Raw genomic sequence first — 10582 nt, 5'->3', positions numbered from 1 at the left:
AAAGACTCCCCAAAAGCTTGAATCTGTAAATATAAACTCTCAGGGGGCAATTTTAATTGATAAGAGTTTGAAACTTCAATCAACTCAGAAAATTAAAGCTTTGATCAAACATCATGTGATAAAAATTTTGGCTAGACATACTTCAGCTGGCAGACTATACTCCTTTAAGGGTAGAACAGCATGTACCTGTAACAAGGGTGTCCCATTACTTTTGTTTTCACACACCATGGTTGCTATTTTTAGCTGAGGTTGAAGTTTCATAGAGAAGATCTACTCTCTTTGGTCAGGGCCATCTATGTGGCATGGAAAACACAGAGTGCCAACGGGAACACTGTCTTCTCTCCTCACACCAGGTGGGTCCCAGAGTCTGCCCGGTGGCTCATAGCCAACGGCAGGGTGAAGGAAGCCCACAGGCATCTGCTTAGATGTGCAAGAATGAACGGAAGGAAAGACTTCACTGTCTCACCAGAGGTGAGAAACTGGAGATCTAGACACGTGTTCTTCCTCTCCCATTTTCTCTCTCTCCATTCTACTTCTGTTTGATAGCCGAAGCAACGTTCAGCCTGCAGTGTGATCTGCGGGATCACAGGGTGCCATGTTCCATTTTACTTTAGAAAGCAGCTACACCCACTCCCAGAGACCAAGAGGCAGCTCAGCTCCCATAAGGCCAGAAACCTTTGTTAAGGGGAGCATCTCTCCATTTGTTATTGCCATGACAAGAAGCCTCAATTTACAGGACACTGGGCTAAATACGCAATGAGAGAGAAGCCCAATCTGAAAAAATAAGGCAGAGGCATCACTCCCATAAGAAAGAGGAGAGTGTGCAGGTGCAGGAGCAATTTGTGCAGCTCAGTGTTTGCCTTCTTGATTGTCAGAGTGTTTGCCAAGTGCTGGTACAGTGCTAGCAGAAATCAGACACAGACTCATAGCACATAGTCAGCATATTTTCTTTCTTGAGATACTGCATGTAGTGCCACCCAAAACCACAAAGGCTAGTCCACCTCAGGCCATACATGTGAAACCAAGATATTGTCAGCCACAGCAACCCAGTGGTGAATGTGGCTGTAAAGAACACTCAGCATAATAAACTTTTCCCCCTGGCTAAAGCTCTGCTTTCAAGTCAGTCATGGCTCTGCCAGCAGTTTTAAAAGGAATGTGGCGAGGGTGAGGCATTGGGCAAGGTAAGCATGCACCCACCGGTTTCAGTGCATTTTTCTTGACCCCAGGGTTATTAAGGGATGGAGCTGAGATGCTCACCTAGATGACTGAACAAATGAAGGGGAAGGAGAACCCTAAAAAACAGCCACCTATCCTCAACTCCAAAGCTCAGCGTATGAGGCTGATATGGAGATCCTCATCTTGTGCTGAGTTCTATCTTAAAAATGTATTTTTGCAGTCAGACTCTGATGTTGAGACCTTAGTCCATGATGTTCTTTTTAAGGACACCCTCTTGGCTCCAGGGGATGGTGATAAGCTCAGATGATGACCGAGCTCTAGGCAGGAATCAGGGGCCAGGCAGAAGCTGTTCTCTCTCTTTGGAGAAACAGTAGAGCAGTGTCCACAACCACCCTTCACTGCCAAGCTTGGATGGCTGCGTATCGGTCACCTCTGACTAATTTGGTCCACATGATTTATGTTGACTTTCTCAAGAGCAACAAAGGTCACCTATGAAATCCAGTGAGTACAGCAGTTTGTGGCTCATTAAACACTGATCTCTTCTTTAGTGCCCATTGGTTTTTCTCTTACCAAAAGAGGAAGACAGGAAACCCTTGGCACCAGCACACGAGCCTTATGCTTTGCTGTCACAGTCCATTTGCATCTTCACGTGCACCCACTGCTCCTGCATCTACACCCTTTCTCATCCTGTCCAGCATGCTGGTTTTTAAAAGCAGTTTCTTAACATCTGTTGAAGAAGTAATTAGCCTTTTTGACTTATGACATAAAAGTAGTGTTTTATCATGCACAGAATTATGAGTTTATAGGTCGTGGCAGAGAAGAGTGGAGTGTGATTCTTCCTCGTCTTTAATCAAGACGGTAGTTCAGATGAATTATGTAAAAATAACAAGTTACAGCCTCTTTCATTCAACTTGGGCTGATGACATTCTCTCAGTGTTTCAATAGGAACAGCATGGGCCTGCACCCTCAGACCATTCTTACGGTTAGCAAATGTAGCGAGGGTTTCCCCTCTGTCACAGCCTTACGCCATGTCACACCGTACGGTGACCACTGGACCACAATCAAGAAAGGTTTGCAGTCATGACACCTTGCTGGATTCGTGAGGTTTATAGGGACATACTTGTTTTCTTCCTGTCCATATGCAAACATGGAGGCAACAGAGAACCACATGATTCTTGTTTGCTTAATTGATCTGACCATGCGTCAGTGTGCTCTGATGGTTTATTAAGGCAACAACTGCTTTTCTTTAGTTCTGAAGACTAAACTTTGAAAGCTGTATCATCTCCAAATAACTGCACAGCACGTTTCTTATGTACTCTTAGGTTTCATAACATTGTCTTATAGAACTGATGAAGGAATTTCCCAGCGTGAAATTCGTTTTTCAGTATGAAAAGCTTTGTCACTCACTCAAAAACTGCGAAGAATAGTATGCAATTAGAAATAAAATTTTAGCTCTTCCCTAGTGAAACATGATATAGCTACCCTCTTCCATTTCCTAACTCTTTCTTTCATTTTGTACAATTCTTTTAACCAGAGAGTTTTTGGGCTGGGATTTCTCTTTTATTAGCTATTTCCACAAGTCCCTAGCACACAGAACTGTAGAGCACCATCTTACTTGTAGGCGATTCTGTAGACCTGCAGAATCCCTTACTCTCCTCCCTCCCCAGCCATCACTAAATTATGTGAATTTTATGTTTCTTGGGGCTCTTGCTGTTCTGGCTCTTCCAGTTGTCCTTCCACATGCCAAGAAATCTGGTTAACAACACATACTGGAAGACGTTTTCCATGTTGATATCTTATGTTATCCATTGTAATAGCCAATCATGCAACTTGGAGGACAGACTGACATCAGGGTAACTTGAATTTAATATTGAAATTCTCAGCATTGCACAAGTAGTCTGTTATCAGTGCTATGATTCATCCTATGCATTTGAACGAATAGGATGCCTGTGAATAGAATTTATCTGTGAAAAAGGTTAAAAAAAATTCCCCCCAAAAATAACTTACTTTCCACATTGCAGCATTAACAAAAATTACCAGGTCCAGAGAGGAGTATACAGAAATAAAAGAAAAACGTGGGTTCAGCAAACTACTAGATAATGTGTGAGACAATCATCGAGGTGCTAAACAGACAGACACTCTGTCTGTTTCAGAAAGTCCCAGAATGGCTAGAGGTGGTGACATTTCTAAAGAAATATCTCCACATGCTGGACCAGCTCTTCTGTGGGCTCCACTGCAGGATGCTGTTGGAGACAAAGCACTGGAGAAGATTTGATCCAGGATGCTGTAGGCTCTCTTCATTTATCTAAGTTGTAGGTTCTCTATGCAGCTCTGTGGCTGAGATCAAGTATTTATGCAAAAACTTTGTCTAAGGCTTTTCTTTCTCCAAAGAGTATATTGATTTGAGAATATGTGTAACTAGTTAACCAGACACTCTCCTCAAGGTTTCCTGTGATTTGCAACCTCATCAATTGTAATGGCCTGCCTTGAATTTGCTGACAGTTTTTGAACATGATGAAGCAAGGCTGTCCTGAGAGGAATTCATCTCTTCCTGAGAGGAATTCATCCCAGCATTAGGTGTCCACATCATTGCTGTTCGCAGTCTCCTTTACAGTTTGCAATCTAATGAACAGCTGATGGAAGCTGGTTCTTCTGACCACAAGCAGTTGTTTGCTCTAGGATGAAATGACACCATCACTTCCACTGCAGATCTCCACGAACTACCCTGCGAGCCTATGGCCACTAGCTTAGATATAGCTGCCTCTGTTGCAGACCTGTAGCTGTGTAGCTGTGTTGCATCTCAGCCAGTGAGTAGAACTTACCAACTTTCCCGGTACTTGCTCCTCAATCAATTGCTAAAAGACTCTGTGAGTAAGCCCTCTTCTTCCTTATGTGCAGGGCTTATCTCTCAGTGTCTGACTTTATATATATATTCTCTATTTATATAAACAGATGTAAAAATAATCACACTTTACATAAATGCATTCATGAAAATAAGCACGCAGCTCACCGTTAGTTCCTGCCTGAGACCTGACACAACCGCAGGGAACTACCCAGGGGGAGAGGCTGGAACTGGCCAATACTGGCTTTGCTAATGCCACGATCTGCCTTTTTTCTACAACTCTTTTGGCCACATGGGGTATGCAGGTAAGAAAGGAGAAGGGAAGAAAAAGAGGTCTAAAATGGCAGGCAACCTATAAAGTTTCAGGAAGACATGTCTCTGATAATGCTTGCCCAGATAATTGCTCTGCAATGGGAACGTAAGGCAAATGCAAGGTGGAGCTGGGAAAGGCACAGACCCCAGCCTGCCTAAGGTTTCATGTCTGAATCCCAAACGTACAGCAGCTGAGCTATTTCCTTCTTTCCACCTCTCCCAGGCCCTCAGAAAGATGGTAACAGACAAAAAGCCAGGAGAGAGTTATTCCTACATCAGCCTGTTCAGGACACCAGTCCTGCGGAAGATCTCTCTGTGTTCCGGGGCCGTGTGGTAAGCAGCGTCACTTTGCACAGGGGATTTGTCCTGCAGCTCCCCGGCTGGATCTCCCTCATCCCCATCTCCACACACTCCCTGCAGGTTTGGTGTTGCCTTCTCTTATTACGGCATGAGCATGAACCTAACTGGCTTTGGGCTCAGCATGTATCTCTCCCAGTTTGTCTTCGGTGTCATTGAGATTCCAGCCAAGATGTTCATGTACGTGCTGGTGAATCGAGTTGGACGACGGCAGTGTCAGGCTTGGATGCTCATCCTGACCGGACTATGCATAGGAGTCAACGTCATCATTCCCAAGCGTGAGACACTCTTCTGCCATAGGCAGTACTTGCTGAAAGTGAAGTTTCTGTTCCGTGCAGGGCTACGGTAGGAGAAACATAGATCTTGTCCATAGGCAATTCTATATGGAAATGTCCTCCTCCCAGAAGAGCAACTCGAGCCAAGGTTGCTAAAGTGGGGTAGCCCTAATACCCGGTAGCAGCAGATTGTCTCCAGTCACTGCGAAGTGGCTAGTAAGGGTGCAGTGACAGTGAAGTGAAGCGTCTATCTTACATTGCCCAACTGGAAATGTGGGCACCTATCCTCTCATCAGTTCAGCTCCCACTTGGGCTAACAGTTACCAAATTTACTGATCCAGACTTTGGCTCAGCAGCCCCAGTGCTGTGAAGCTCCATGTTATATCTGTTCTTCTTGTACTTGAGACTACAAGAAACTTCTTCCTAGAGGCTGCTCTTCGGTCATTGTCATATATGTCTTTTCTTTCCTCCTAGCCTTCACCGCCTTACGCTCTGTAGTAGCTGTTATGGGCAAAGGTTTCTCAGAAGCTGCATTCACCACTGTCTTCTTGTACACCTCTGAGCTCTACCCCACCGTACTGAGGTAAGAGATGACACTTGCCTGAGTGCACAACCAGAGCCTCAGTGGGATGTCACCCTCAGGTCTTCCACATCAGCACAGCAGGACATGCTGTTGGTGAGACTGAGGGACTGATGGCTTGCCCCTGGAAGTAGCAGGTTCTAGGGATGGCACGTACTCACAGGAAACGAGAAGATAGCTATCCTTTTTTCAACTGGATTACGTGTAGTTAGGTTATGTTGAAAGGAAGGTGTACCAAAAGGTGAGGAGTATTCTGTGTGCAAAAAGTTCTGCCCTCCACAAGGTAAAAGTGCTTAATAAATTCTTAGCTCCCTGTGACAATCTGCCAGTAACTGTTAAAAGATACGGAAAATTATCACGTGAAATATCAAGTTTTATAAGGGACACATACTACCACATGTTTGACAGTCTTCTGGACATCAGAGGATATTAAAGCAGGGATTAACTAGACTTTCAGGAGGAAAAGCTTATTTGAAATATCTGCGTAATGGTGACATAAAACCAGATTTAGCATCGGCATAATTTAGGATATAGCTGAGACTGGTGGCGGGTGTCACCTGACTGGTTTCTTTGTGAAAGTCTGAAAAAACTCTCACGAATCACAGCAGGCCTTGTGGCTTATTTCACCTTAGCTTGTCCCCGCCCAGAGTACCTTTCTCTGCCATATAGTCCTTTAAATTTCACTGGTCTGTTACATGCAGGGAACAATGCATATTTAAACCGGAGTGCGCACACTGGTCTGCTGCTTTCCTTCTCAGATTGGTTTGTACTTTTAAGTGCTCCAAGACATTGACAGACACAAACCAAAAATGTTGGTTCCTTCTGCAGCACTCACTCTGCATACACACAAGTAGGTCCTGGGATACTTGTCGTCAGTGGGAAATGACACCCATCCCCTGAAAATTAGTAAATGGAACAGGTCTCAGGTCTTATTTTTGGCCTTCTCTACAAGCTATCCTGGGCTTAGAGCTACAGCAGGACAAAAGGTGCTCACAGCTAACTCTAGTGCATGCCACCTGCCTGGAAGTACCTGGGAGAAGGAGGGACTTAGATTTTCTCTCAGCAGATCACAGGACTTACTAGGGGATAGGTAGAAAATAAACTCGGGATTTCAGACATTTAAAGTGGAAACAACTTTAGAGCAGATCATTTCAGTGTGGAACTGCAGCTTCTTTCTTGTAAGAGACATAAATCTATTTCTCACAGCAGCTATAGTTGCTCTCTGGGAAATATTATCATTGTAGGAAGATAAAAAGAAAGAAAAAAAACCCCAAACAACCTAGAAAAAACCTGACAGAGGGAAAACCCAGGGGGCAAAAAGCCTCAGCACTACAGAAAAATAGGGGGAAGGGACAGAGGGTCTGCACTTTTTCCCAAAGTCTGATATGAAAGAAGTACTCACCTCTTTCTTGCGGTGGTCTACACCACCACGGTGCCCTACCTTTCCAGGCAGAACGGGATGGGGTACACCTCCTTCGTGGCACGCCTCGGCGGAGCTTTGGCCCCACTTGTCTTTCTGCTGGATGAAGTGTGGGGGTCTCTGCCAGAGGTGACGTACTGCGGTGTAGCAGTGTGCTGCGGCTCCGTGGCCTTCCTGCTCCCCGAAACGCTCAACGTGCGCCTGCCCGAAGGCATTGAGGACATTGAGAAGGCGCAGTGAGTCCAGTTCCATCCTGCCCCGCACGCGGCATCTGCCAAGAGAGGCAGAGGACACCCCTCTCTGCCTTCTGCAGCTCCCTATCTGTGGGTGGCAGCGGGTGAAGGGACAGCCTAGTGGAGACTGGGGCCATCAGGCTTCCCATTCTTCTGTCTATCAGCACAAAAGTGCCTTTTCTTCTTTCCAGAGTGAAAGGGCCACCACAAGTCAGCCCTCCCAAGGGCATGCCGCTGCAGCCTCTGCTGAAGTGACAGGCTCCGTGGGACAGCTACAACGCAGGACTGCAAACACAAGCCGTGCTCTGACCTGTCAATAAACAAGCCTTTACTGCCCACCCAGTCCCTCTCTGCAGGCAAGTGGGGCTGAGGACACTGGAGGAAGGAGGTGGATCATGAAACCAGCTGGAGGGAGCTAACTCAACCTGTAGCGTAACCAGGGGCGAGAACGCAGAGGTCTAAGAGGGTGTGGAAATAAAGGCACCCTATGCTAAGTGCTTCCAGTCTTTGGCCTTGTTGGGTCAGCAGCACCTTTCAGTTCACTGCACAGCCTCCCAGAAGCGACAATCCATTCATTTACACACCACAAGAAACGCAAGGCAGCAGTAAAAATTACTGAGTGTGAATTGTACAAACCCAAATGATCTCAAATTGAGCTAAGTGGATAAACTATAAACTGTAGCTACAAGTATTTATTGAATTTGGAAATGGTCTGGACATTTTTCACACTGAGGCTCGAAGCCAGCACATGCAGGCATCTCACTGAGAATGGGACAACTGCAAGCATTTGTCCCACATATACAAAGAAAAAAAAAAAAGCTTTGCAGATTATTTAGTATATATGCAATAAGCCTACTTCAAACTAAAAAAAAAAAAGTCAAACCACCTTGCTGCATGTAATACTGAATAATTAATTCATTACTGGTCTTCATTCTGCTTACTGGTCTAACACATTGATCTTAAATTTCCAGAATGCTTTTGCCTCTTGCACTCACTTCTGCAAACAACAAAGATAAGCCACCAAATAATCAATAAATTTGGAACCCTGACAGACAGCACTTTCCTATATCGGGAGGAAGGGATGGCCTCAGCATCTGAGTCCCCAGGCACAACGCGACTGCCTGGGCTGTGAGCTGTTTTAAGCTAAGCCCCGCTCAGCCCGTGAGGATAACGCAAGCTGAGGATGCACCTGAAGGCGGGTGGAGAAGTCCATCCCATCTCAGGTCACAGAGCGCCTCCTAGTAGAAATAAGCTGCCTCGCGTATTTTATACCCCACCTTTTGGCTTTAAGGCAACTTAACGGAAGGGAACTCCTCAGAACTACCCTAAGGCTGAGACCATTTTGCTTGTTATCTCTGTCTTAAAGGTTGCGTTAAATAACCTGCCAAATCCCTGGGAAAAGAGCATCTCCCTGTGCACTGCCTTGGCTTCGTCAGCTGCAGACCAGAGCTAATAATCAGCTAGCCACAAGCTAACATTAATTATAGAGCATAATACACCTTCAAAAATGCCATGAGCAGAGCACTTGTTCAGGCACCTTTTCAGGGCATTCCCCTACCTACAGCAGATACATGGTGGAGAAACCCCAATGTGCCTGTGCCATGAGGCAGCATGCCAGTTGTGCTGAGGAGCATAAATCAGTAGAAATTTCTGGTTCCGGACAAGCTCAGTATGTCTCATCAGTTCACATTGAGTACTCACAGCAGTTTCTCACCTCTTCTCTACACACCTGCAAGTCTATTAAATTATGTTTGTAATGCCATCATCAGTTTCCGACCTGGGAGTAGTACAGCCTCACCTTATGTTGGCCATCCTGCTAGCTGCCATCAGAGGGCTGGAAAGGACTTTTTTCCTTCGCTGGCAGAGGGCTCTGACCAGACTAACGCTGTGGCACATTACTCTGAGCCATCCAGGACAGGCATGAAATTCACTTTGCCACAACATGGCAAATGCCGGCCCAGGAAAACTTTCAGTAAAGAAGATAAAATCTCACTCCAGAGCAGGAGAAGGGTGAGATTTTAATGTCCTGGTTTCTTCCCCATCTCTTTAGTCTTGTCAAAAGGACAACAGATAGGGTCTCAAAATAATGGGGTTGAGGGTTGACACCCTCTCCATTCCTACTCTGCCCATGCACAGGCTTTTCCTCCCAAACCCAGGTGTCCGCTAAAAAAATTACTATGGCTCCCTTCTACATGGCCAAGTTGAAACTGCCTTAAAACCCTTTAGCTTTTCTTGGGGAAGTATTTTAAGCTCTGATTGTTTATATTCAGGGAAAAAAAAACCCCACTTTTCAGAAAGACTTAATTCAGTATCCCAAGTTTCACCCCACTAACAAACAGAATACACAATAGGGTCCCATTTTAACAGCCTCCACTTTGGCATTCTCTGAAAATTGATTAAAAAATAATCCGACAGTTCTTTTTCATTTGAATGTTGCTATCATCCATTTGGCCTATAGTTAAGTGTTCTATATCTTCCTTAGACTACCAATAAAACAGGTGTTTTTATTATACCAGCTTAGAAACACTAATTGTTGTCCCTGTCCATAACTCTTTCAAGGTGAAAAGCATTACATTAAAAACATTTTGAATAATTTAGCAGGAGAAAAGGAGATAACAACCTTTTTTTTTAATTAATTGTCCATGAATCACAGAGCACTTGTGCCTTCAAAGAAGAAAAGGCAACAACATCAGCGTACGAGTTGTGACCAACCTACCAGACCGCTGAGTTTCCTTCCACAAAACATTCTTGGTTTGTTGGAAGCACATCATGATTTATAGCAACCAACACAAGCATGCAACGCTAACGTCATTCCTCATGCAGCGTCTGTAGGAAAAACAGGACATTCAGCCTGGAAAAGGCTCTGGGGAGACCTCACAGCAGCCTTCCAGTCCCTGAAGGGGGCTACAGGAAAGCTGGAGGACTGCTTACAAGGGCAGGTAGCAACAGGATGGGGGTCAATGGTTTTAAACTGGAGCAGGGTGGATTTGGATTAGGAAGTTCTTTCCTCTGAGGGTGGTCAGACGCTGGCACAGGCTGCCCAGAGAAGCTGTGGGTGCCTCATCCTGGCAGTGTTCCAGGCCAGGCTGGATGGGGCTCTGGGCATTCTGATTTAGCGGGAGGTGTCCCTGCCCATGGTGTGGGGTTGGAACTCGATGAACTTTAACGCCCCTTCCAACTCAAACCATCCTACAATTATATGCTTAACCAGCTCAAGAAATCACCTTTCATTACTGATAGGCTTGTTACGGCCAGCCCCGCTTGGGCAGGGGGAACCTTCCCGGTTCTGAATGCGTGCCATTAAGACGTCTCCGCTCGGCTGCGGACTCGTCCACAAAAGATATTTCCGCAGAGAGAAAACAACCAACCAGGTAACAAGGCGGGAGA

At 45.5% G+C, this 10582-nt stretch overlaps 1 protein-coding gene across 1 annotated transcript; it reads left to right on the top strand.

Moving 5' to 3' along the window:
- Nucleotides 1-243: 243 nt before the first annotated feature.
- Nucleotides 244-7450, top strand: LOC104270038 (solute carrier family 22 member 7-like; the record flags this gene model as incomplete). The annotated part of the gene is made up of 6 exons (XM_009864272.1): nucleotides 244-471; nucleotides 4554-4663; nucleotides 4751-4965; nucleotides 5437-5545; nucleotides 6992-7198; nucleotides 7387-7450. Coding segments are annotated over 6 exons (933 nt in total), but the record flags the coding sequence as incomplete, so codon positions are not given.
- Between the last annotated feature and the right edge of the window lie 3132 nt (nucleotides 7451-10582).

Source organism: Apaloderma vittatum, unplaced genomic scaffold (genome assembly GCF_000703405.1).
Source record: "Apaloderma vittatum isolate BGI_N311 unplaced genomic scaffold, ASM70340v1 scaffold34032, whole genome shotgun sequence".
In the NCBI taxonomy this organism is placed as follows: domain Eukaryota; kingdom Metazoa; phylum Chordata; class Aves; order Trogoniformes; family Trogonidae; genus Apaloderma; species Apaloderma vittatum.
The sequence above is the reverse complement of the archived record's forward strand: the minus strand, read 5'-3'. Positions and strand labels throughout refer to the sequence as shown.